Below are 27629 nucleotides of genomic sequence, written 5' to 3'. Positions count from 1 at the left end.
TAGGCTACAGATGAATTAAGTTACGATGAAATTCCCAGGGTGGTGAAAGTGCACAGTGATGAGATTGCTGTTTCTTTCCAATAAATATCTAGGGTCTTATTCTGATGACATGATGATCGATGCTTGGCTGCCGTTTGACAAATACAAATAATCTCACTCTTTTGCCCATAATAATCTCCTAATGTCGGCCAGGTTTTCCCAGACGTGGTCTTGGCCAGGGTTACAACTAAATTTGAAACGTCTGGGGGTCCCCAAGGAGAGGTTTGAGAACCATTGGGCTAGATTGCAGGTGCCAAGACCAGAGTGGCACATTCGCTATATAACGCAACATTTTTATTGACAAAACCATCAGTAGAGTTGAAAATGTATGGAATCTCATTCCCGCCACCAAAATACCATAACAATTTCAATACTATCTCAACATTTCTAGAAGTGTAATTCAAACTTTCAAGATACAGTACTGTCTACGATTTCAGGATATAATCTCAAAATGTTGAGATACTAAGTCAAAACGTTGAGATACTACATATAGGATAGGTTTTCTTCATTTGTAGCATTATGTGGAATTTCCATCTATGCACATTGCAGAGATCAGCACAGCAGGGCCGGCTGGCAAGCTGACATTTGCCCCAGCATTTTTTATTTGATTTAATAGAAAATATTAACACAACAGCGTTGAAAAGAGAAACAAAGTACTGTTGTTTAGACTGATTTGCCTCATAATTTCTCAACTCGTGCACAATTAATCTGTGCTTGAGTCTGATAAACTGTAGTCTACTGATAGCTGCAGGTTGCCTAGAGATGCCTATGCACTCTGATCTCCTCTGGCCAAGGGAAAAGAAGCAGTAAGGTCATTTATTTATTGCCTAAGCTATGTATGTATAGCCTAAAATAAAAAAGCATACATGATGCAACCCAAAACAGGAAAACGCTCATCCAGAGGCGGCCGGGGACTTTAATGCAGGGAAACTTAAATCAGTTTGACCTAATTTCCTTCAGCATATTAAATGTGCAACCAGAGGGAAGAAAACTCTAGACCACCTTTACTCCATTTGGCGAATCTGACCATAATTCTATCCTCCTGATTCCTGCTTACAAGCAAAAATGAAAGCAGGAAGCACCAGTAGTCAGGTGAAGCAGATGCTAACCAACAGGACTGTTTTGCTAGCACAGACTGGAATATGTTCTGGGATTCTTCCAATTGCATTAAGGAGGACATCACATCAGTCACTGGCTTCATCAATAAGTGCATCAATAATGTCGTCCCCACAGTCACTGTTCATACATACCCCAACCAGAACCCATGGATTACAGGCAACATTCGCACTGAGCCAAAGGGTATAGCTGCCGCTTTCAAGGAGAGGGACTCTAACTTGGAAGCTTATAAGAAATCCCGCTATGCCCTCTGATGATCCATCAAACAGGCAAAGCATCAATACAGGACTAAGATTGCATCATACTACACCTGTTCTGAGGAATGACAGATGTGGCAGGGCTTGCAAACTATTACAGACTACAAAGGTAAGCACAGCCGAGAGCTGCCCAGTGACACGAGCCTAACAGACGAGCTAAATAACTTATATGCTTGCTTCGAGGCAAATAGCACTGAAACATGCATGAGAGCATCAGCTGTTCCGGGCGACTGTGATCACGCTCTCTGCAGCCGATGTGAGTCAGACCTTTAAACCTTTAAAGGTCAACATTCACAAGGCTGCAGGGCCAGACGAATTACCATGACGCGTACTCCGAGCATGCACTGACCAACTGGCAAGTGTCTTCACTGACATTTTCAACCTCTCCCTGTCTTAGTCAGTAATACCAACATGTTTCAAGCAGACCACCATAGTCTCTGTGCCCAAGAACACTAAGGTAACCTGCCTAAATGACTACCGACCCGTAGCACTCACGTCTGTAGCCATGAAATGCTTTCAAAGGCTGGTTATGGCTCACATCAACACCATTATCCCAGAAACCCTAGACCGCCCTAACAGATCCACAGATGATGAAATATCTATTGCACTCCACACTGCCCTTTCCCACCTGGACAAAAGGAACACCTATGTGAGAATTCTATTCATTGACTACAGCTCAGCGTTCAACACCATAGTGTCCTCAAAGCTCATCACTGAGCTAAAGACCCTGGGACTAAACACCTCCCTCTGCAACTGGATCCTGGACTTCGTGACGGGCCACCCCCAGGTGGTAAGGGTAGGTAACAACACATCCGCTATGCTGATCCTCAACACGGGGTCCACTCAGGGGTGCATGTTCCGTCTTCTGCTCCCTGTTCACTGATGACTGCACGGCCAGGCACGACTCCAACACCATCATTAAGTTTCCCGATGCAAGGACAACAACCTCTCCCTCAATGTTATGAAGACAAAAATAGATGATTGTGGACTACAGGAAAAGGAGGACCGAACACGCACCATTCTCCTCGACGGGGCTGCAGTGGAGCAGATTGAGAAGTTCAAGTTTCTTGGCGTCCACATCACCAACAAACTAACATGGTCCAAGCACACCAAGACAGTCGTGAAGAGGGCACAACAAAACCTATTCCGCCTCAGGAGACTGAAAAGATTTAGCATGGGTCCTCAGATCCTCAAAAGGTTTTACAGCTGCACCATCTCTCGATTCTGTCGATTCTGACAGGTTGCATCATTGCCTGGTATGGCAACTGCTCAGCCTCCGACAGCAAGGCATTACAGAGGGTAGTGCATACAGCCCAGTACATCACCGGGGCCAAGCTTCCTACCATCCAGGACCTCTATACCAGGCAGTGTCAAAGGAAGGCCCTCCACGCTGCTGCTACTCTCTGTTATTATCTGTGCATTGTCACTTTAATAACTCTACCTACATGTACATATTACCTCAATTACCTCGTCACTGGTGCCCCCGCACATTGACTCCGGAACCCCCTGTATATAGCCCCGCTATTGTTATTTACTGCTGCTCTTTAATTCATTATTTGCTATTCTTATTTCTGACTTTTTTTGTATTTTCTTAAAACTGTATTGTTGGTTGAGGGCTTGTAAGTAAGCATTTCACTGTAAGGTCTACACCTGTTGTATTCGGCGTACGTGACAAATACAATTAGATTTCATTTAGTCGCCCCATTTGAAGGTGTCATAAGTATTTGGACAAATTCACTTATAGTGTATTACATTTTGTCAAAAGTTTAGTATTTGATCCCATATTCTGATCTCACAATGACTACATCAAGCTTGTGACTCTACAAACTTTGATTTGATTCATTTTTTAAATGCATATGACCTGATTAGAACGAATCTGTTCCCATCATAGCCCATATACAACTGTTTTACAGCTGATTTATTTTATGTCATAGGTTGGTTATTCAATGTCACCAGATCATGAGTAACTCTGGGCACCAGGAAAACAACTCTCTCCCCAACTCTGGGACTTGTGGTGCCACCTCTGGAATCACAGCACAAAGTTACAAATGAAGAAACATTTCCTATAATTACGGTATACTATAAAAAAAATTATGTTTTGTTCGTTTCTGCTAATTTGGACTTAACCGTATCTAAAACATGTCGACTTAGTATCTCGACATTTTCACCTATGTATCTAAAAATCTCGATTTTGTACCTTTGCATTTTGAGATGGTATTATGGGCTTCCATACTATGGCGCCCCTAGCTGCAACATAATGCCAACTTGTAACTGGAAAGAAAAGAAGGTAGACTGAATGAATAGAAAATGCTTTTAATGGTTGAAAAGTGGAGGGACAGACGACGATACTTGGCGGGGAATTATGTTTCCGACTTTAATGTGCTTTGCCGAATGCAACGAAGAAGTCAGTGGCCAAAATTGCAACAGAGTAGCCCGCGTGCTTCACCCGTGCAATAACCGGCGATTAAAACAAAGTGTATCGTGAGGGAGGGACTAACGCTACGGTGGTGATTGGGCAAATAGGATATTTCGGACCTGGACGACGAAGATAATGCTTTTTGTGAAGCAACAGGTTACTGCTGCATAGCGGAGTAAACAAAAACAGAGGCGTCCTATTTGCCATATTGGAGAATTGACCTTTTATTATGCGGTGTTTATTACCTTGAATGAGACATATTCTGCACCAGTCAGCCAATCGTGTGACAGGTTAGTTAGTCACGAAAGGTTGGATTATTATTTCAATGGATTGTTTTTTAACAGGTTGTTTGCTCTCAAACTGATCTACAAATAACGTCGAGCACGGGGAGCGCTCCAATATAGCACAATATTATGCGGTTTACGGGAGCGATCATAAATATGATGCCACCTAGGCGAAACGGAGAGTGATAAAATGGCACATTCAAGTTAGATTCAAACTTCCAAGACAGGACCATCGGAATCTACCACCATTCGTTGAGAATAGACATGAAGATGACCAACCATTGATATTGGGGGATTTTCAGCATAAGAACCAAGAATAGGACCTAAATGGTTCCAAGCAAGTGGACCATGAATTCAGTTCTACAGCACAAGTCACCTCAAAGGAGTTGGCTTGGTCTCCGACTACGACTCAGTAAGTAGATCCTATATTCAGTCACGTTTCTCTTCGCTCTTAAATAAGTCATTCATAATCACATGTTATTATCCTTCGACGTTTCATGCATGTACTCGTATGATTTGATGTTAAAGGATGGCCTAGCCTGCTATACCCATTTGAGATGCACTTGGCTTTTTTTTCACAGTCGTCTAGGCTATTCCCTTGTGGAATTCTTTCCGTGCACTGGTCAGGAGTCCTCCGTTAGCGTGTTTTATGTCAATTATAAGTGATGTAAGATATGTGCATTACAGATTATATCCCTAGTAAGTATGACTAGTGCTTACAGAAGATGGATGCTGTTTAGTTGGCCTGAGAATACATTAATTTGACCAGACTCTGATAGAGCTTTGGCCAAGAAAGTCGAAAGTAGGTTTAGCCTAAGTGAACAAGAACACCTTGTGACTTTGAACCCAGGGCACCAAGTTGACACAGTTTAGTTTTGAGTTGACCAGCACCAGTTTACGGAGGCAAGAAGCCAACACCTCCCAAAGTTGATGCCTTTCCTTGGCAAATGACCAGAGGGGGGAATCATCACAGTTGGTGGCTGATGGCTGAAGTATTTTGGTCTCAGATTTGAGCTAAAGATGACTTGACATCACCCACGATTATAGTCTACTGGGAAACAATGCTGTTGAAAGAAGAGGAATTAGATTCACCTGTTTGTAGATATCCCTCTAATATTATTGATTGCATTTTCCCAAAATGTTTGTTTTGGCCTGCAAGCACACAATCTCCCAAGCACATGTCAGAGCGAGCAGGTTACGTTTGCATTGGAAAACGTTCATGACTTCAAAGTCTACTAGATATTCTTTCATTTATACAATTCTGCAAAAAGCTGATTCTTACAATACTGCAATGCAAGTATTCTGCTTTTTCCTAATGCCCTCTTGTACACCTTTTGTCCTATATGATGTACAGTCAGTATATGATGGTGACTGTGGGTTTGAAGTTGAGTAGCCTAATCGGTTGTCTCAACCATCCGTGTTCCAGGCTTTTAAGCCTCTGCATTTAAACACACTGGTCTAATCTGGTACCAGATGTCTTGTCTGGTCGCTCTGTGGACAAGTGCAACAAGAAATATACATGGCTAAATATGGATAGAATTATGAATGTACACAGGCTAAACAATATTATGGACAAAGGGACATAATTATGATACCTGTGTGTGCGATTGAATGTAGTTTGCTTGACAAGTGAAGTCACCAACAGTGTGTGGTGTTAGTGGATGATATAGAGCCTAGAGGGGACATTGGGATGTTCTGTCAGTGTTCCACGCACAGGAGGTTGGTGGCACCTTAATTGGGGAGGATGGGCTCGGGGGTAATGGCTGGAGTGAAATTGTTGGAATGGTATCAAACACATTGTTTCCTTGTGTTTGATGCCATTCCATTGGCTCTGTTCTGGCCATTATTATGAGCCGTCCTCCCCTCCGCAGCCTCCACTGGTTCCATACCATGCCATACCATGGGACTTAAAGTGATACATAGGGATTTTGGCATTGAATCCATTTATCTACTTCCCCAGAGTCCGATGAATTCATGGATACATTTAGTATGTCTCTGCATTAAGTATGAAGGGAGTTAGAGATAGTTTTGTGAGCCAATGCTAACTAGCGTTATCTACTATTATGCTAGCAGCAATGCAAATGTTTTATCTCAATTTCAAATCATTTTTGGGTGTCAATTAAGTACCAAACCAAATAGAGCAAGTTTGGGATGAGATGGAATGGGCTGTTCGCGGCATGAATGTACCATCTGCAGCAACTGTGTGATGCCATCGCGTCAGCATGGACTAACATCCCTGTGGAATGTTTCCGACTCCTTGTAGAATCCATACCTCAACGATTCAGGCTGTTCTGGAGGCAAAGGGTGGTCCTACCCGATCCTAGATAGGTGTACCTAATAAACTGTCCAGTGAGTGTAAATCGAACACAGGAAAATTATGTTCTGACTGCACTGGGCCTTTAAGCTTGTTTTTAACACACTGTCTGGTGTAATCTGGGAGCAGATGTCTGGTCTCCTTTGTCTGGTGTGTTTAGGGGTCACTGGCTCTTGGCTCGTTCTGGTTTCAACATCCTTCTTTGGGTGCATGTATGTCTATATTGTTCCACTTTTTCTCCAGTGATTTCCTTTTTATTCTCCTCCTTTTATATTCCTGACATTTCCTGCTGCTCTCTCTGGTCTTCAAATCAAATTTTATTTGTCCCATGCTCCGAATACAACAGGTGACCTTATAGTAAAGGCTTACTTACAAGCCTTCAACCAACAATGCAGTTAAAAGAAATGGCAACAAAAATATATAAGAATAAGAAATAAAAGTAACAAATAATTTAAAGAGCAGCAGTAAACTAACAATAGCGAGACTACATACAAGGTGTACCTGTGCAGAGTCAACGTGCGGGGGCACCGGTTAGTCGAGGTAATATGTACATGTAGGTAGAGTTATTAAAGTGACTATGCATAGATAATAACAAGGAGTAGCAGCAGCGTAAAGGGGGGAGGGTCAATGTAAATAGTCTGGGAAGCCATTTGGTTAGATGTTCAGGAGTCTTATGGCTTGGGGGTAGAAGCTGTTTAGAAGCCTCTTGGAACTAGATTTGCTCTCCGGTACCGCTTGCCATGTGGTAGCAAAGAGAACAGTCTATGACTAGGGACTGGAGTCTTTGACAATTTTTAGGGCCGGCCTCAGACACCGCCTGGTATAGTGGTCCTGGTTGGCAGGAAGTTTGGCCCCGGTGATGTACTGGGGCCGTATATGCACTACCCTCTGTAGTGCCTTGCAGTCAGGGGCTGAGCAGTTGCCATACCAGGCAATGATGCAACCCGTCAGCGATGCTCTCGATGGTGCAGCTGTAAAACCTTTTGAGGATCTGAGGACCCATGCCAAATCTTTTCAATATCCTGAGGGGGAATAGGTTTTGTTGTGCCCTCTTCACGACTGTCTTGGTGTGCCTGGACCTTGTTAGTTTGTTGGTGATGTCGACACCAAGGAACTTGAAGCTCTCAACCTGCTCCACTGCTGCCCAGTCGATGAGAATGGGGGCGTGCTCGGTCCTCCTTTTCCTGTAGTCCACAATCATCTCCTTTTGTCTTGATCACGTTGAGGGAGAGGTTGTTGTCCTGGCACCACACGGCCAGGCCTCTGACCTCCTCCTTAGGCTGTCTCGTCGTTGTCTGTCATCAGGCTTACCACTGTTGTGTCATCTGCAAACTTAATGATGGTGTTAGTCGTGCCTGGCCGTGCAGTCATGAGTGAAAAGGGAGTTCAGGAGGGGACTGAGCACTCACCCCTGAGGGGCCCCCGTGTTGAGGATCAGCGTGGCGGATGTTGTTACCTACCCTTACCACCTGGGGGTGGCCCGTCACGAAGTCCAGGATCCAGTTGCAGAGGGAGGTGTTTAGTCCCAGGGTCCTTAGCTTAGTGATGAGCTTTGAGGGCACTATGGTGTTGAAAGCTGAGCTGTAGTCAATGAATAGCATTCTTACATAGGTGTTTCTTTTGTCCAGGTGTGAAAAGGCAGTGTGGAGTGCAATAGAGATTGCATCATTTGTGGATCTGTTGGGGCGGTATATAAATTTGAGTGGGTCTAGGGTTTCTGGGATAATGGTGTTGATATGAGCCATGACCAGCCTTTCAAAGGTCCTCATGGCTACAGACGTGAGTGCTCGGGTTGGGGTTGGTACTCATTTAGGCAGGTTACTTTAGTGTTCATGGGAACAGGGACTATGGTGGTCTGCTTGAAACATGTTGGTATTACAGACTCCGACAGGGAGAGGTTGAAAATGTCACTGAAGACACTTGCTAGTTGGTCAGTGCATGCTTGGAGTGCACATCATGGTAATCCGTCTGTTCCTGCGGCCTTGTGAATATTAACCTGTTTAAAGGTCTTACTCACGTGTGATCACGCATTCCGCAGCCGACATCATCCGGAACAGCTGATGCTCTCATGCATGTTTCAGTGCTACTTGCCTGGGGAATTTTGCTTAAATTCATCAAAAAAGTTAGCTTATAACAGTGAACCTTTTTTTTGTGGGATACATGACAATTCTTGGGCTTGCATATTCTGGTTAAACTATCCCCAATTGAATGGATTTGTAACCCTCTGCATGTACAGGGTATTCTTCCATCACATGTACAGGTGATTCTCAAGATCTTGCACACTAATGAGATGCTATTGAGCCCACACTACTATACTGTCTGAGCCAAGGACTACATGCTTTCTGGTAAGTTCTGATTACAGTACTGAGTGGGATGAATATCTTTGATATGACCAGATTGTTTTGTTAACTAGTAAATAGTAGCCTACAGCAAAGTGTGTTTAAATCATTTCTAACTTGTTAACAATTTCTGCTAGTTAGTCTTTGCTACCATGTGGGTTTTAGCTTGTTTGAGCCTGCTAACTGAGGAGTGTTAATTCACCTGTTTCCATACATGTTTCGTTTTAAATAATTTAGATTAAACAACTCCTTTGTAAGATAACTGCTTAACTATTTATCTGTACATGGAATTGTATTTTTTTTTTACCATTTGTTTTCTGATCATTACAGGAAAATTCCATGGGCACTATCTGATGTGGGGAGACATTTCACTGCAGCTAATGTAGAAGGAAAAGCTGTGTACATTTGCAAATACTGTGCCGAATCATATGTGAAGAATGCAACAAAGATGCAGAATCATCTGGCCAAGTGCATAAAGTTCCCTCAGCGCTCACAACAAGCAACCTCTGACAAAATCCCTCTACTTCTATTTGAGGTGAAAATTATGAATCAGACACTTTAGCAACAGCTCATGGTCCTCCTGGAATCAGAAGTTGTTTTTTTTTACTCAATGGAGGAACGTAGTCAGAGAAATGCTGATGAATGTCTTGCTCGAGCTGTGTATGCAACTGGTTCACCTCTGATGCTCACTGGCAATGTGTATTGGAAGTAATTTCTGAATGTTCTTCACCTAGCGTACACCCCTACAACCAGACATGCTTTATCTACTCATTTGTTGAATGCAGAGTTCAACAGAGTTCAAGTGAAGATCAAGCAAATCATAGAGAAAGCAGACTGTATTGCAATAATCTCTGATGGGTCGTTGAATGTTCATGGGCAAGGAATAATTAACTACATCTCCACCCCTCAACCAGTATTCTACAAGAGCACAGACACAAGGGAGAACAGACACACAGGTCTCTACATTGCAGATGAGCTGAAGGCAGTCATCAATGACCTTGGACTACAGAAGGTATTTGCACTGGTGACAGACAATACTGCGAACATGAAGGTTGCTTGGTCTAAAGTGGAGTTCTACCCTCACATCGCACCCATTGGCTGTGCTGCTCATGCATTGAATCTGTTCCTCAAGGACATCATGGCACTGAAAATAATGGATACACTCAACAAGAGAGTGAAGGAAATGGTTAGGTATGTGAAGAGTCAGAGCAGCAATCTACGTCACCAAGCAAATTGAGAAGAATAAGAGCATCACATTGAAGCTGCCCAGTAACACCCGTGGGGGGTTGTGTTGTCATCGTGGTTGACTGTCTTCTGGAGGAGAAGGAGTCTCTCCAAGAAATGTCCTTATCACAGTCTGCTGATATGATATTTTGGGAGAGACTGGTAAGCAGCCTGAAACTCCTGAAACCTATAACAGTAGCCATTGCATGGATTGAGAGAGACCATGCCATCCTGTCTGATGTTCAGACTGCTTGCAATGTAAGAGAAGAAATCCATACTGCCCTGCCCACTTCACTGTTTCTCCAAGCATAGGAAACTGCAGTTCTGAAATACATCAAAAAGTGTGAAGACTTCTGTCTGAAGCCCATACACGCCGCAACGTACATGTTGGACCCCAGGTATGGCAGGAGCATCCTGTCTGGTGCAGAGATCAACAAGGCCTATGGTGTCATCATTACCATGTCTCTGCACCTTGGCCTGGATGAGGGCAAGGTTCTTGGTAGTCTGGCGAAGTACACTTCCAAGCAAGGGCTTTGGGATGGAGATGCAATATGGCAGTTGTGCCAACCTATCTCATCAGCCACCTGGTGGAAGGTACTTTGTGGATCTGAGGCTCTTTCCCCTGTTGGCTCATCATCCTCCAAATCCCACCAACATCAGCCGCCTCAGAGCCTAACTGGTCTTTGTTTGGGAACACACACACAAAAGCATGCAACAGGCTGACCAATACAAGGGTTGAAAAATTGGTGGCTATCCGAGCAAATTTGAGGCTTTTTGAGCCTGACAACGAGCCATCCTCAACAAGGTTGGAAAGTGACAGTGAAGATGAGGCCTCAGAGTCTGATGTTCAAGAGGTGGACATTGAGGAGGTCCAGGGAGAAGACATGGAAGGTTGAGAGGAAGACAACCAAAGCTTTAGTTTCTAAACTATCATTTTACAGAAAATGTTTTTGGAAGATGCGATGGATCATTGGGGATCATTCAATATTCCCTTTTGTTGTTCAGTGAAATCATCCCATGTGAAGAGTCAACTCATTTAAATAAAGTTCAATTCGTAACTACATTTGTTTTTATTTATTTATATTGGAAGGATTTAATAATTTGCAATTATGTCTACTTATAAGGTAAAAGGTTTATGTTTCTGTCTCCATTTGACATGCTAAATATATCCAATGCAAAAAACATCTACATTTAAATGGCATTAATATTAATTAGCATACATTTCCATTAATTACCATATATTCCCACAGAAAGTTTCCACCTCTGAATATTCCCCAAAATGTGCAACCGTAGTGGTGAGTAATCGCTGGTCTGATGTCCAGAAGTTATTTTTGGTCATAAGAGACAGTTGCAGCAACATTATGTACAAAAATAAGTGAAAAGATAAGATACAAACAACATCAGCCATCCTCTCCGGCGCCATGTTTTTTTTTTTCTTGTGGTGCTTTGTTCTGTTATTTATTTATTTTTTATCTCTTTTCTTCCACTGCAGAAAAGGATTGACCATGGGTATGTATGTGACTGTTTAAACCCATTGCTTTCTCTTTGCATGATACCCATCTGTTCCAGAGCCTCCAAAGTATATGACTACCAGTGTGTCCATTTCCTACTCAACAGGTCTGTGTAGAGGAACCCTAGAGAATGTTTTGACAGTTGAAATTGATGCCTTCAGTTTAGATTGCCATCTAGGTGCATTGACAGTCACCCACTAATGTGATGAAAAACATATGAAACAATTTATTAACAATTCAATGTTGATGAAATGACTGATGTAGCCTGCCTACCAAGTGTTGTGGCAAAGGTGGTATGGTTTTACACTGCAAACCAGCCCTTTACCTCGCTTCATCTGAACGTGTTATCATTCCCAGATGTGTCATGTCCACCAATGAAGTCATAGACATAAACCTGCTCTCACAGCTGGAGGTCATTCCCCCCTCCTCAGCCCTCGCACATATTTTTTCCCCATCATCCCACTCTCTTTTACAAAGGGCTCTTTAAAACACATGGGAGGCCAGGGCAACCAAAAATGATTACATTGTTCTGTCGTTGTTCTGTTGTCAGGTCTCACCCAGATTGTGGGGCTATTTAGTCGTTACGTTTGATTTCAATCACTTTTTAACCGGACCCCTTTTATTTGAACAAAACATGCCATACATATTTGCCTGTGGTAGAAGTTGTCAGAAAGTTACTTTTTGGAACTGAATGCCAAACGTTTAGGAGATGGAGGTACTCAAAGTTGCTCCATTTTGCATACCACACTCTACCATGAGACATCCATGTAGAGGTCTTCACGGATCCACTGGTACCAGAACACCCGAGACTCGATCTGGTACCTGGTCTGGGTCAGATCTGATATGATTGTCTCGGGTATGTGTCATTTTAACTGACTTGTCCGGATGGGCCCGTACAGAGCCAAACGCGACAGCTGCAGTTTTTATCATTTATGGTGCTGCTCTTGCTTTTCACGAGAGTGGAGCGAGGCGCATGTGGCTTGTTGTTGGCCGTCAAAGTGGCAATAGGCTACAGTCAGAGAGCCTCTCTGTGTCAAAATGTAAGCAACTATCTAATCGATGGCAGATGGAATTAAAATGACTGAATTAAAAGTTAATTCAAATGAGACTGAGAGACTACAACAATAGGCTGCTACTTAATATTCTGAATGGAGTTATTTGTAACTGTAGCATGCACTGCAGCCTCAATTAGCTTAGCTAGCTAACATTAGCTAGTTTAACTAGCTTTTCCCAGGTTGACTCAGTCAAGACTATGAGATCAATATTATGCTAAATGTATTCACAAATGTAAATCGCCGATCCACAACTGTAAATCACTTTCCCAAAAATGTAACTCACCAATCCACAAATGTAAATTACCAATCCACAAATGTAAATCGCTATCCACAAATGTAAATCGCTATCCACAAATAGCTTTTTGATTTGTATTTGTAAATCGAGGGCCTTAAGTAAACTTACTGCTATAAAGATTTGCACATAGGAGAGAGATGCGCATGACAGATATGGCAAGCCTGCAACTTCATATTTGGAAGTGCATAGGTCACCTGACTTTTGGCAGTAATTTGATGACAACAAAAAGTTCTCACACAGAAAAGAAGTTATCACGGTGGAAAGCGATTTGTAGTCGTATAAAGAAAAAAGTTCTCACGCATAGAAAGCGATTTTTGTATTCATAGAAAAAAGGTTTGGACCCATAGAAAGCGATTTCTATAAATTGCTGGCAGCCTCTCGTTCAGCCATGTTGATGCCTGCATTTCAAGGCTGCAGAAATCATAGTATGGTAAAGATATGTTATCCATATGTGTAACCATAGTATGTCCAATGTAAATAATCAAAACCCTAGCCCAAGATTACTCTATATTTGCAACACTATTGTACACCCGTTCATCACCCAAATAGTTGAATTAGCGGGCCAGTGTGATAGCACCACTAAATGTGAAGGATATGTCATACATTGTAAGTGATTATAATTAATCCGCTGTCTCATGTTGCACAGACGATGAGCATTAAGGAGACATAAGTATTCCTGAGGCCTCTAACCATTTCCCCAGGAGAGTCCTATAAAAGGTAAAGGGGAGGTGTAGGATATGGGATCAGACTTTATAACAGTATTGCTTCTGTCCCTCTCCTCGCTCCAACCTGGGCTTGAATGGGTTGGGGTTGGATGCGCGCTGTGTTAAGAAGCAGTGCGGCTTGGTTGGGTTGTGTATCGGAGCCTGTACGGGAGTTGTAGCGATGAGACAAGATAGTAGCTACTAAAAACAATTGGATACCACGAAATTGGGGAGAAAAAGGGGTAAATAAAAAAATGATAATAAGGATGTGTGTCATTCTGTTACCATTTGAATTGTCCATTCCCATTTTAGTACAGGACAGCTAGCCTGGACGGCTAGCCTGTATTCAAGAGCATCTGATAGTGGGCATGACACAAACACCTCAGATGATGTAAAATAGGGTCTAAACTACAATGTATGCAAAAATAAATAAATATAGAATTTTACGTGCTTTTAGATCATTTATGTTAAAGTAAAAAAAAATGTAAAAAATTGATTAAACTTTTTTCAGGAAATGTATAATATACTTTGTCAACCCTGTTTTTAAGATTTTAAATGATATCAATCATTTATATTTTGCATGGATGTGTCATGGTGGGGTATGCAAAACTTTGAGCACCTCCTATCTCTTAAAATGTTTTTGCATTCAGGTCCAAAAAGTTACTTTCTGACCCCTTCGACCTTTGGCAAATATGTATAGAAAGAATAATTCAAATCAAAAGGGGTGCGATCAAAAAGTAATTGAAATCAAATGGAATGACCCTATTAGCCTCGTTTTAGCTGGGATGTTCTTCAGAGACCCAGACCTGTGACTGGGGGATCTCGGGTTGGAGTTACAGGGGACACAGTGACACAGCCTTTTACCCTCAGGGAGGGTCAGATGGGACATGCGTTATTCGATAGCAGAGGCTATTGTGTGTTACGATGCAGTTTGTTATCAGATTCTCTCGTCGGAGTTGTAGTTTTGTGCCAGATCATCCTGATTTTAAGTCTATTAATTCAGTAATGGAGCAATCCACATTTAATATGTGGATTTGAGTCCTATAGGTCCTGTTCTGTGCTCAATCTGTCCAGCTGAGCATTTCGTATTGTTTTGGTTCAGGCTCATTATGGACGCACATAAAAAGTTGTTTAATTACCACACTTTGGGTAATGCATTTAAAATGAGTCGATGGTCACTTAATTCTAAACCGTCATTCTCTACGGCTCTTGGAGAGAACCACACCCTGTTAAATTGGACCTGTGGCTTCCCTGCTCTTCAGAAACGAGTGGATAATTACAAGGGGCTAGCCTAAGGCCATACACATGGTGCTTCATTAAGTTAGTAGATATTGGAGGTAATGTTTACCTCTGAGAGTGTCCCTCTATAAACAAACACACACACACGCCCAAATGACTGTTTACAAACATTAGAGCCCTCCTGACAATAACCGTATTTTCACTCTGAGAATGAGTGTTTTGATTTCTGCGAGGATTTCAGAGGGTAGACCCACTGCAATTTCAGCCATGCCGTTTCAATGAAAGGATTCTTCATATCAACAAGCTGAAGGAAGCAATACCAGTTGTTTGTCCCTCTTAACTGGTGGTTTCAAGATGGACTTTTTAAATTGCATGTCTGATAGCAATTTTCTCTGCGGGAATGAACACACAATCACACCCTTTTATTTTTGCGGCACATGAATAGTGGGGTAGCTGATGTATTGGTGTCTTTGATTGGGATGAATGTATTTAGAATATATTTATGTTTACAAATGAAGTCATTTTTGGCGTGTTTGCGTGTGTATGGGAGGGTTGCTCTCTATAGCGTATCCATTGGAAAGGGCTGCCTCGCCGTGCCTGTGCCAAAGCCCTGTTGCATTGTCTCTGAACGGCACAGCACATGCTCATTGATGTAGAAGCACAACAAAGACCAGGATGCAAAGTTTTTATCTGCATCACTAGTTCTGCGTGTGGAGTCAGTGGATGCGCTGCTGCTCTTTATGAGCAGAGTCAATAGAAGGCAACACAGGCCTGTCTCTGCACGCAGCAGTCTGAATGCTTTCTCCTGGACAGACAAGCTTCCTGTTTCTTAGTGTATCTGAGTTCATCACACTTTTTTTGTTTGTTGTTGGTCCGATTGTTAATCTCAATACTAGACGTCAAAACACATTTTGCCCCTGAAGGACGAAGCCATTGGATGTACTATTTACTGTTGTTTGTTCTGTGGTGTTCAGATGCTCTGATAGGATAGGCCTCCCTTCGATTCCCTGGCGCTTGCTCTTTGCAGCTGGCCTGGGTGGTGAAGAGTTAACCAGTCCCTTTATGATGGGCCACCTTTCTAAATATAACCCCAAACCTCCTCAACATGGGCACGCACAAGTCCTTCGGCTCAACTGCACTCCCTCTGTCAACACTCTCACTCACACACTCCTCCTCCGGCACACACACACACACACACTCCCCCAGTTACAGTTTTGTACCCACACTCAATCAAACTCATTCCTCCTCAAACTCCCCATTTTTAATACTTCAAAGTTTACCGAGGAGATGATTCATATAGACTATATACCTGGTAGTTAGTATGAGTGATTTTTCATTTTACTCCCCTGGACCAAGCTACTATTCAATAATGTGTGTTTCTCAACTACAAGACTGGATGGGCAATCTGATTGGATGTAATTTGCAGAGTAATGACATGTCCCCTTCAAAAGACAGTTTTCTTTGTATAGGTTGTTTGGGAGATGATGAAAGGGATGGGAGACTACTTGTCTAAATGCCTCCTCTAGTAGTTCCGTTTGTTTCTGCAGGAGGCGGCTGAAAATAGGCCCTTATGCTGCAGCAGGCACTAGTTGTCATGCTGTAGCCCATGACTGGTCTCATCATTAAATAGCAAGCAGCAGTGCACTCAAAGCTGTTCCAGATGATTACCACATGTCTGCAAAGCCCCGAGCGGCAGAGCAGATCGGCTCCCATCCTACCCTCTAATTTGTCATCCCAAAATTGGACATTTGGGTCTTTGTGTGACATTGTTCCTCCCTTCCATGGCTAGCACAGTGCGCTCTCACGGTATTTCATTCCATTTTCCTATTACAGAGGTATAATAACAGCGAATCAACCTTTTTGAGCGACGTTGAGAAAATGTTTTGACAATGGATTTGATGACTTACGGGTGTGGTTTTAAACCATCCTCGATTTGCAGAGCGGAAATGTTCCATCTTCTGTCTGTGTGGCCTTTTTTTTTTTTTTTTTTTTTTTTTGCAAAAGGGCCTTGGTTTTTACTATGTCTGTCTTCTCTCTGAGAAACAGTTCCCCAATGTCTCTGTATTGTACTACTGTACCTCCGCAGAAATAGCTGAACATAGCCATCACAGACTTGTTGCATTCATAAAGAAAAGAATCTATCTTTCCAGAGACAGACAGAACAAGGTTCTAGCCAGCCTAATTAATGCAGAAATATTTCAGGCTTTTACAGTTTGCCCAAAACATAAAGAAAGTTCTGCTCTCTGTGTAGGAGTAAATTTAAAAGAGATCTTTGTGTTGTCCAGTGAGAAAGCCTTTGGCCCCAGACTGCCAATCCCAGCATGCATAGCAATGCACCTCTGTATGAATACATTGCTTGTCTGACGGAGTGGAGTGGGTCGAATGCCCCCCCCCCTATCGTCCATACATCCTACACAGGCTATGACACTCAACAGCTTGTCGGCTTGTCGCACAGGAGAAGTTTTTGAAGGTCGGGGAGGAAGGGAGGATGATGACAACATAATTATCACTAGGTTGCAGTAACAAAGCACTTTTATCTTGGGAAGATGGAACTGCGTGAGATTTTAGGAGAAGTGATTTGTTTTGACATCGACAGTAAAGTCAGGAGCTCAAGCGAATGGCTTTGAAGGGGATGACGGAAGGGGACTTCTCTTTGTTTGGATGCTTACATAACACCTTGACTTCAGGAGGGCTGAAGGAGCAACCGGAAGAGACAAGTTACCAAGACCAAAGAGAGAACATTTTAGTTGGTGTTTTTTGGGGGGATTATGAGGATACGTTAGGTTCTTCAAGGTGTTGAAACTAGAGCACAGTTGGAGTGGAGGGTTTAGACCTGTCTTCTTCTGCTGGGTTGTATCTACAATCCAGATCCTGGAGGGTGTTGATGAGTCAGGTGTCAGAGCTGTCTGTTTTAATGTTAGGGATCTGAAGAACAGACTGTTTCAAACCAAGACGGTGGTTTGGTTTCTTCAGAGAGCTAATGAAAAACCCAGTTAAAATGGAAATCTTTACTCATTTATGCCTAGTTGGACATGAAGCGAGGAGCTCTGGTGCATGGCTTGGAGAGAAGGTTCAAAGCAAGTGTTTAGTGGTTGAGCGGGATGAGGTAATATAGCCTAGTTTTGCAGGTGCAGTTTTTTTGAATGAAGTTGAATGAGCTGTTGGCAGATTTGAAGAGTTGGACTGCATTGGAGAGTTGGAGTCTGAAGATGGATTCAGAGATGAGTTTGATGTAGCAAGGAAGGGAAGATGTAGGTAGTTGTGGGTAAAATAATGCATAATGTCGGTGTGGCATTAGTGTCAGTCGAGTACAGTGATCGGGGGACAGGATTTGTAGGTTGTTTAGGTAAGGTTGAAGAGTTAAGGTCCATAGTTAGTGTTGAGAGTGAGGGAGACTCTGGGGTTGGTTACCATGTTCCTGTATTGGAAGAAGAGGGGGGCGTATGAGCTGGAGACCCTCCCCTCCTACCTCACCGAGCAGGTGGCAGAGCACTACTCCTGGTCTTCCTCTCTGGACGTCATCCATGATCTGTGCGGTAAGCATTAGGATCTAGCGAACGGGATAAGTACACGCATCCGATTATATATTCAAGGGCTGAACCATTGACCTAGCTGATTGTGTGGTATGTGAGTAATAACATGTTCATTGCATGCTTACTTCCATTTAGACTGAATGGCACTGGCAGGGGGAATTTGATTCCATTGGAAGATGATCATGGTAACTGACTCCATGAAGGCTAGCATTTGACATTTACTATTAGGCCTATGATGTTGTATAATTGATCTGAATCAGCCACGTTGTCATATGACACTGACCAACTTGAAGAATGAAATATAGCCGGTTGCTCTGCTAGCAGATGGCGATGCCATGTGGTTATACATCAGAGATCTGACCTCCAGAATTTCAGCACCATCATGGAAAGCTTTTTCTTTTCTTTCCATTGCTCTCTTCTTCCGTTCAGTCCGTGGAAAGCACTCGACACTCAGTGACCTGGCATAGAGAGCACCTCAAATGAGAGTAGCCGAGAAGCGAATGGGGATAGGAACAGCTGCTGCTGTGGAGATGAAATATTTACCACAGAAGAAGGAGTGAGTGCATACTGTCGGTCGATGTTCCAAATGACACCCTATTTTGTTATAAGGTGTACTACTTTTGACTAGGTTCTGGTCGAAAGTAGTGCACTATATAGGGAATAGGGTGCCTTTTGGGACTGACACTAGGACAGCTGAATTGCGTTACTGTCTTTCTCCACTCAGTGCTTCTGCTTTCCCCCATCCACTGCCCTCTATGCCATTAGTGAAAGGGAAAAGGGATGTAATAACTTTGGGCTAGAGCTGGCTACAGGAATGCTCTTATCCAATCCTCCCAGACCCAGCCAGGCCAGCAGTTTCTTGGAGGTTTGCCTCTGCTCTGTCTGCTGACTCGCTGGGCAGCTTCAGGTGTCTGCAGAGTAGACCTTTGTGTTCTAGAAGAAGTGGAATGTCTGACTGCCACAGATAGAACTGAACGGCAGGTCTTTGATCCCAACCTGGTCCCACAGTCCTTGTAATTAAGCCTCAACTCTACTGCTACTGAAAACATTTCTCAACTAGGCTGGGGTAAGGGTTGCCTAGGGGACTGCGCGCTCTTAAAAAATCTAATAAATATTTATTGCAAAAAAAAGTCTCTATCTGGAACCAAAAAGGGTTCTACTACAGGGTCAGCTGAAGGACACTTAAAGAAGAGAATTTTAGGTAGCCATTTTGTTTTCTAAGACTGTGGGGTTGTGGCTTGGGCAGTCCTTTCCGTCTCCCCTTATCCCCTGAATGTTGTACACACTACTGTAGCATTCTTTAACCTATAATCAGGACGCAGGCCCCAATAACGGAGGAACATACCTCTCCACCCTTTCGCTCTGTGCCATTTCATCCCACAGCACTTGCCCCGACACGGGATCAAATCACATTTAAATAATCAACTGAAATGACCTGGTGTTGTATGGTGCTGCTCAGTTAGACATTAAGGCATTCGAACATTCTGCTTATGTAATGAATGATCCCCACATGACACTCTTAAATATGGTTATAAGAGTATTATAAGCTGGTGCACTAATACTCTTACTTTGGACAGAATTATGCTTTCAGTTTTGTGGTGTTTTTGGCACTTTAAAAAAATGTAATTTGTTTATTTCTCAGTTATGTCTCTTTCAACATTCAATTGAACTAAAAATGTATTTCCCCTTTTCAACTACGTTGTTGTATACTGTTATCCAGGCACAGCCTGAAACTCAAACAAATCGGTGAAATACATTTTTTCTTCCTGCATCCAAATAGTGATCCACCCTCTACTATCTGCCTCTCTTCTGTTCTAAATAGTTTCTCATTGTTGTGCTCTGCTGGGGACTTTGGTAGTGGAGGAAGCACTGTGTGGCCTTGTTTTTAGATGTTTGTCTCTGTGTGTGTGTGTGTGTGTGTGTGTGTGTGTGTGTGTGTGTGTGTGCCACTACAGGGGTAAAACAACATCAACAGGATGACTTTGTTCAGGCCCCACTGACTGCCACTGAATATGCTGCTCCATTAATAACAGCTGGTCCGTCGTTTGCTGTTCTGGAATAACAAGGCCCAGCCAGGCAGCCCCGGCTACTCCGCTCAGACCACCATTTCTGCCGAGTGTACAAGAGTACTTGCCTGGTCCCAGATCTGTTTGTCCGGTTTTGCCAACTTCTATGAAATTGGCAAGACACCACAAACAAATCTGGACCAGGCTACAAGAGTGCCAGGGTTTCAATAATGGTGGCGGTCTAATTAATCAAATCTAATTTTATTTGTCACTTGCGCCGAATACAACCGGTGTAGAAGGTGAAATGCTTACCTACGAACCCTTTCTCAACAATGCAGAGTTAATATATTTTTTAAAATATTAAAAAAGAAAATGGTAACACAATAAAATAACAATAACGAGACTATATGCAAGGAGTACCAGTACCGAGTCATTGTGCAGGGGTAAGGGGTGCAGGGATAATTGAGGTAATGTTTTATTACATTTTTATTTAACTAGACAAGTCAATTAAGAACAAACTCTTATTTACAATGACAACCTACCCTGGCCAAACCCGGACGACGCTGGGGCCAATTGTGCCCCGCCCATGGGACTCCCAATCACGGCCGGTTGTGATACAGCCTGGAATCGAACTAGGGTCTGTATTGACGCCTCTAGCACTGAGGTGCAGTGCCTTAGATTGCTGTGCCACTCGGGAGCCCTGTACATGTGGGTAGGGGTAAAAGTGACTAGGCAATCAGGATATATAATAAACAGAGTAGTAGCAGCAGTGTGTGTGAAAGTGTGCTAATATGCGTGTGTGTGTTTGTGTGTGTTGGAGTGTCAGTGCAGTATGTGTGTGGGTAAAATCCAATGAGTGTGCAAGAGAGTCAATGCAAATAGAAAGGGTAGCCATTTTGTTAACTGTTCAGCAGTCTTATAGCTTGGGGGTAGAAGCTGTTCAGGAGCCTTTTGGTCCCAGACTTGGTGCTCAGGTACCGCTTGCCGTGTGGTAGCAGAGAGAACAGTCTATGACTTGAGTGGCTGGAGTCTTTAACCATTTTTAGGGCCTTCCTCTAACACTGCCTAGTATAGAGGTCCTGGATGGCATGAAGCTTGGCCCCAGTGATGTACTGGGCCGTACGCACTACCCTTAGGGTCAGATGCCAAGCATTTGCCATACCAAGCGGTGATGCAGCCAGTCAAGATGCTCTCAATGGTGCAGCTGTAGAACTATTTCAGGATCTGAGGGCCCATGCCAAATCTTTTCAGCCCCCTGAGGGGGAAGAGTCATTGTCATGCCCTCTTCAGAACTGTGTTGGTGTGTTTGAATTATGATTGGTCCTTAGTGATGTGGATACTAAGGAACTCGAAGCTCTCAAACCGCTCCACTGCAGCCCCGTTGATGTGAATGGAGGCGTGCTCAGGCCTCCCTTTCTGGTTGGCTACAGTCAGGTCCTTTGTCTTGCTGATGTTGAGGGAGAGGTAGTTGTCCTGGCACCACACTGCCAGGTCTCTGACCTCCTCCCTAATAGGCTGTCTCATCATCGTCGGTGATCAGGCCTACCACAGTCATGTCGTCGCAAAACTTAATGATGGTGTTGGAGTCGTGCGTGGCCACACAGTCATGGGTGAACAGGGAGTACCGAAGGGGACTAAGCACGCACTCCTGAGGGGCCCACGTATTGAGGGTCAGCGTGGCGGATGTGTTGTTGCCTACCCTTACATCACGTTTCCCATCCTCATCTTTGCCTCCCCAGTTACATCACACAGTGGTAGCGCCGGGAAAAGGTGTTTGTTTTTATAGCAGATGCTCTTTAGTGTTAAGACATCTTAACAATGAATCTCTTTTGTAATGGGGCTTCTTGCTGGGACAATTTGGCGCAGATGCAGAGTTCCTTCCCAGTGCCTTCCAGCCCACCTCTGACACTGAAATAAGCTATGCTGACACATGCAGCGCAATAGAGTGCAACACATCTCTGCCAGCCCCAGGCCTAGGAAACACCTTGTTCCCTGGCAGGGCAGCAAGCTCTCCATCTGCCATCTGTCTTTTGTCTTCTAGGAGACGGTCGATGGCGGCCATTGCATAATAATCCTCTTCCTGGCCTGTGTGCAACCGGCTCAGACAATCGCCCTCCCTCAATCCCCTTTCAAATGAGAGAGGGGGGAATAAAACGGAACAAACAGAGAATAGCTCAGCCTCAGACGCCCGATGTGCCACGGCAAAGCTCAGCAAATTGAATGCAGGACTGAGGCATTCTTAACATTCCGTATAAAAGTGTGCTCAAGGCTTGCGGCGAAACGTACTCTTGGCTCTGCCTCGCTCTGCCTAAACATGGAGTTGTGCTGGTGAGGCTGTGCGGGTCTGAGGGAGAATGAGGTGATGTGATGTAAGGTTTATGGGTGAACGAGGGAGGGAGGTAGAGTTAGTAGCCTGGTGGTCTACTCGAAGGGCTTTATCCAATTCCTTTTGACCATGATGTAGGCCTTTGACTTGACAATGATGGAAGAGTTGATTACAGCACACAGGATTGGACTGGGCTACGGGGGTCTTCAGCCAGTTGTGGCCATGGTACAAAATATCCCGTTTTCATTATCATGGCCTTACACATCCCTTTTATATTTATTACTGTATGAAAGTGACTTGCTTGCCCCTCAATGCTGTGTCTTGTTTATTGGCGTTATGCCTCTGACTTGAGGCACTGGGAAGCTGTAGAGAGAGCAAGGGAAAGGCTGTGCAGGCTGAACGCTCTGCTGTCTCTTTGGTGTGCATCAACTCATTGTCTGCTGTCACATGTGGCCTTGTGTTTGTTTGTTTTTGGCTTAATCAGCAGTGCTGAGTTCAGGAATTCCTGTGAGTGTGAGTGTGAGTGTGAGTGTGAGAGAGAGAGAGAAAAAAAAAAGGGGGGGTAGACCGAGGGCGGGAGGAAGGGTCCCATAGTAAAGGTATGGTCCACAGAGGCAGCTAGCTATATGAGAGACAGAATATCATGAACTTCACAGGTGAGAGAGTGTTGCTACAGGGTCAGGAGTCAGAGATCAAGAAGCAGACCCCTGGTCGGCCATTACCTGGAGCTTGGGTCACCTCTGTGGCTGGTTGCCTCTGCGGACCTCATAGTGGAGCTTTTCCATTTCCTCTGCACTGGCCGAAAACAGTTCTGCAGTGCAAAATTGTTGCCTTTAGGACTAGACAAGTGTCATAAAGACTTGTAGTTTGAGGAAAAGTGCCCCTGAAGGAAGAAAAAAATCTGAATAAAAATGTGTTTCTCCCTGCGCAGTGTGCTGCCTGTAAACATAGAAGGAGTCATTAACAGAGGTGGTGTTGGCAGAGGCCCAGGATGAGTGAGAGCACGTCTCGGCCTGCTCCCAGGCAAGGCAGGAGGGACAGACTCTGGGAGGGATTGCCCCTGCCCTGCTGCTATCCCTGCCTTGTGCCATGCCTGTAGTGGAAGAGCAACAGGTGTGTTTTGGGGGATTTTAGTAAGTTGTATCGCAGCCCTTGATCCAGACCTGTTTCTTGGCGTGAGTGGGGTTTAAGACTTGTTTTGTCTCATTTAAGAAGGTTAATAGGTACTTTTGAGGTCCTCTCTCTGTAGCTCATGTACAAACAGAGTTAACTTTTGGGCTCAGAACTGGGTATGTTTTAGTTTCTGGTTGCTCCTGTGTTTTTGTGAAGGAATCAGTTTTGATATTGAGATTTCTGCAGTCTGTGTGCTTCTTATTCAAAACCGCTTTTAGCTGGCACTAGCCACTCACCACTTTGTCTTTACATGGATTCTAGTTGGCTAGATAGGATGTTCGTCATTGATCCTGGAGCCTGTTGTTTAACATATTAAATACTCAAGATGGAGTATAAGAAAGAGTGGGAGAGACACAGTCGTCACTGTGGACAGGTCTGCTATTCCAAGGTTCTTGGAAAGTTATTGCAGTACAGCTCTGTCATGTCTGGACCCTTTTGGCAACAATGCCGTTTTCTCGGTCTTTCAATTGAACTCTTACACCCTATATATAGAGCATTCTCAGGCCTGATGGGTTTACAGTATGTTTTCAAGTCAAATTTTATTGGTCACATGGTTAGCAGATGTTAATGTGAGTTTCGAAATGCTTGCACTTCTAGTTCTGACAGTGCAGTAATGTCTAACAAGTAATCTAACAATTCCCCGACAACTACCCAATACACACATCTAAAGGGGCGAATGAGAATGTGTACATGTAAGTATATGGATGGCCGAGCGGCATAGGCAAGGTGCAGTAGATGGTATAAAATACAGTATATACATGTGATATGAGTAATGTAAGATATGTAAACATTATTAAAGTGGCATTATTTAGAGTGCATTGTGTAAAGTGACTAGTGATTGGGTCTCAATGTGGGCAGCAGCCTCTGAGTTAGTGATGTCTGTTTAACAGTCTGATGGCCTTGAGATAGAAGCTGTTTTTCAGTCTCTCGGTCCCAGCTTTGATGCACCTGTACTGACCTCGCCTTCTGGATGGTAGCGGTGTGAACAGGCAGTGGCTCGGGTGGTTGTTGTCTTTGATTGATCTTTTTGGACTTCCTGTGACATCGGGTGGTGTAGGTGTCCTGGAGGGCAGGTAGTTTGCCCCCGGTGATGCGTTGTGCAGACCGCACCACCCACTGGAGAGCCTTGCGGTTGAGGGTGGTGCAGTTGCCGTACCAGGCTATGATACAGCCCGACAGGATGCTCTCGATTGTGCATCTGTAAAAGTTAGTCTGGGTTTTGGTTGACAAGCCAAATGTTTTAGGCCTCCTGTGGTTGAAGAGGCACTGTTGCGCCTTGTTCACCACACTGTCTGCGTGAGTGGACCATTTCAGTTTGTCTGTGATATGCAGAGGAACTTAACTTTCCACCTTCTCCACTGCTGTCCCTTTGATGTGGATAGGGAGGTGCACCCTCTGCTGTTTCCTGAAGTCCACGATCATCTCATTTGTTTTGTTGACGTTGAGTGAGAGGTTATTTTTCTGACACCACACTCCGAGTGCCCTCACCTCCTCCCTGCAGATTTTCTCGTCATTGTTGGTAATCAAGCCCACTACTGTTGTGTCGTCTGCAAACCTGTGGACCTATTGGGGCTGTATGTAAACTGTAGTGGATCTAGGGTGACCGGTAAGGTGGAGTTGATATGATCCTTGACTGAAGGACTCACGTCAGCCATGGAGAAGGAGAGGGGGTGGTGCTGTCCTTGATAGCAGGCCGCGACCGTGGCAATGTATTATCCTCGAAGTGGGCAAAGAAGGTGTTTAGTTTGTCTGGAAGCATGACGTCGGTGTCCGTGACGTGGCTGGATTCCTTTTAATAGTCACAGTGGGTACAACATCTCCAATGCACTTCTTTATAAACGCACTTACAGAGTCAGCGTTTAGGTCAATGTTTTTCTCGGCGGCTGACCGGAACATATTCCAGTCCGCGTGATCAAAACATTCTTGAAGCGTGGCTTCCGATTGGTCGGACCAGCGTTTGATGGTTCTCGTCACTGGTACATCCTGTTTGAGTTTCTGCCTATAACACGGAAGGAGCAAGATGGCATCGTGGTCAGATTTGCCGAAGGGAGGGCGGGGGAGGACTTTGTATGCATCGCGGAAGTTAGAGTAGCAGTGGTCGAGGGTGACACATTTTATTAGGTCTGTGTGTGTGATCTTCTACAGAGGTGTGTGTTTCTCAATGGTCTTTCCTCTGCTGTGTGTTCCAGACGAGAAGCCTGTTCAGGAGGAGGACTGGGTGGTGTGCCAGCATCCTGAGTGCCCTGACCGTCGACAGGCCTCGAAGGTAAGACTCACATCCTGGGATGGGCCAGTCAGTTAGGGATTATCCCTTTGAGCCTGATTCATTGAGCCCAAATCATTATCAAATAAATCCACAGTGAGGAGAGATCAGTGTGTAACTTTATTTCATTTGGATTGTCCATTTGGACAGAACTCGTATGCTACACGAGGTCCAGCTTGACCCCATAAGACCTTTACCCTCGTAAAGGTATCTAGAATATTGAAGCTCTATGGTGAGGTCCCGCTACATACACCCTGATTAGGGAGAGTTAGGTGTCTTCTGTTAGGTGTTAAAAGGGTACGAGGCGTGAGGCAGTGTGTCTGGCCACTAGACTGTGAAAGGAATTATTCCTTTGAAGCGGTTGCTTTCTGAAAACGGGACCATAGCCAGACGGCCAGATGAACCAAAGCAGTCTCTGTCTGGTCGCTCGGCTCTCCCCCAAATGGTCCACTTCACAGGAGCCCTTTCTCTCAATCTGGATAAGATGTGTTTCACCCTCAGTTTCCGTGACAGAGCAACCGGTCTCTTTCTTTAACAAAAAATGGAAATGATGGACTGGAGTGAAAGAGGGGAAAATAATAGAGAGAATTAATGGAAAAGAGCACAAAGCTAGGGAATAAAGACAACACAGCACAGGGAAGGAGAGTTATAGACAACAAAGCTAGTTCTAGCAATTCTCTGTTGCAAAAACGTATAAGGAAGTTAAGGCACAAGGAGAGATGAACCTGTAGTAGCTTCAGTCTCTTAGCCTCTTTTCGGCTTCACACGTTATTGGGCAGATCCGTCCCTCCCCTCCTTTCCCTGGGTGATAGAAACACTACTACTGTACATCGCTTTTCTCCTGCCCTGCTCGTGTTATAACAGGCAACAAGGATCTTCCACAGGCCTTTTAGGATTTTGTTTGTAAAAGTTGCGCAAGAGCCAGTGAACGTACACAGTGGGTGAAGTGTCTACATCATGTGTCAAACTCAAGTCCTGCAGGCCCATTCAGGCCCCCCGGGTGGTTTGAGTAAACTTTTTTTATTGTATCATTTTTTTTTTTCTACCAGGGGAAAACAACCCTCTGTCTACATTGAAAAGACTAAAACCATATCAAAACTGTGTAGAAATGATAATGGACCTATATTATACAGTGTCTTCACTTTTTCCACGTTACTAAGAATCACCGAAACCAAAGCTGGATAGTCATGGAGCATCGAAAATTCCAAAAGCGATGGATAGAGGACTATTGTTTTGTATATTTTTTCTAATCAGTGCGTCCCTCCGGACCTTGGCGAAGACCGAATACGACCCACAGACAAAATTTGTTTGACATCCCTGGTCTACATCGTGTGTGTGTTGATCCGTGCACCGGTGGGAGGAGGGGAGTTCATTTGGGACAAAGCCTGTCCGACTGACGCAACCCGTCTCCTTGGCCGAGGTCACGGGCTGACGTTATGTAAGGAGATTAAGACGAGGCCTGTTAGTTATGGGGACTGGACTGGGATAGGAGCAGGGGAGGATTGAGAAGCTCGCTGGTGACTGGACTGGGATGG

The 27629-nt window shown here is 44.1% G+C and overlaps 1 protein-coding gene across 5 annotated transcripts in view; it reads left to right on the top strand.

The window, feature by feature from the left end:
- Positions 1-3726: 3726 nt before the first annotated feature.
- LOC112221796 (pleckstrin homology domain-containing family G member 5) overlaps positions 3727-27629 on the top strand; it is a 67957-nt gene continuing 44054 nt past the window's right edge. For 2 of the 5 annotated variants that reach the window (XM_042303745.1, XM_042303740.1), the window contains exons 1-2: positions 17293-18329; positions 26021-26097. In XM_042303745.1, coding sequence (XP_042159679.1) covers positions 18206-18329; positions 26021-26097 — 201 coding nt within the window. In that variant the 5' untranslated portion in view covers positions 17293-18205. Of the gene's footprint in view, positions 4525-17292; positions 18330-26020; positions 26098-27629 lie in introns of those variants that run through there. The other 3 variants (XM_042303741.1, XM_042303739.1, XM_042303742.1) reach the window with 2 other exon arrangements.

Source organism: Oncorhynchus tshawytscha, linkage group LG22, assembly GCF_018296145.1.
Source record: "Oncorhynchus tshawytscha isolate Ot180627B linkage group LG22, Otsh_v2.0, whole genome shotgun sequence".
Taxonomy (NCBI): Eukaryota; Metazoa; Chordata; class Actinopteri; order Salmoniformes; family Salmonidae; genus Oncorhynchus; species Oncorhynchus tshawytscha.
This window is presented reverse-complemented; position numbering and strand designations above follow the sequence as displayed.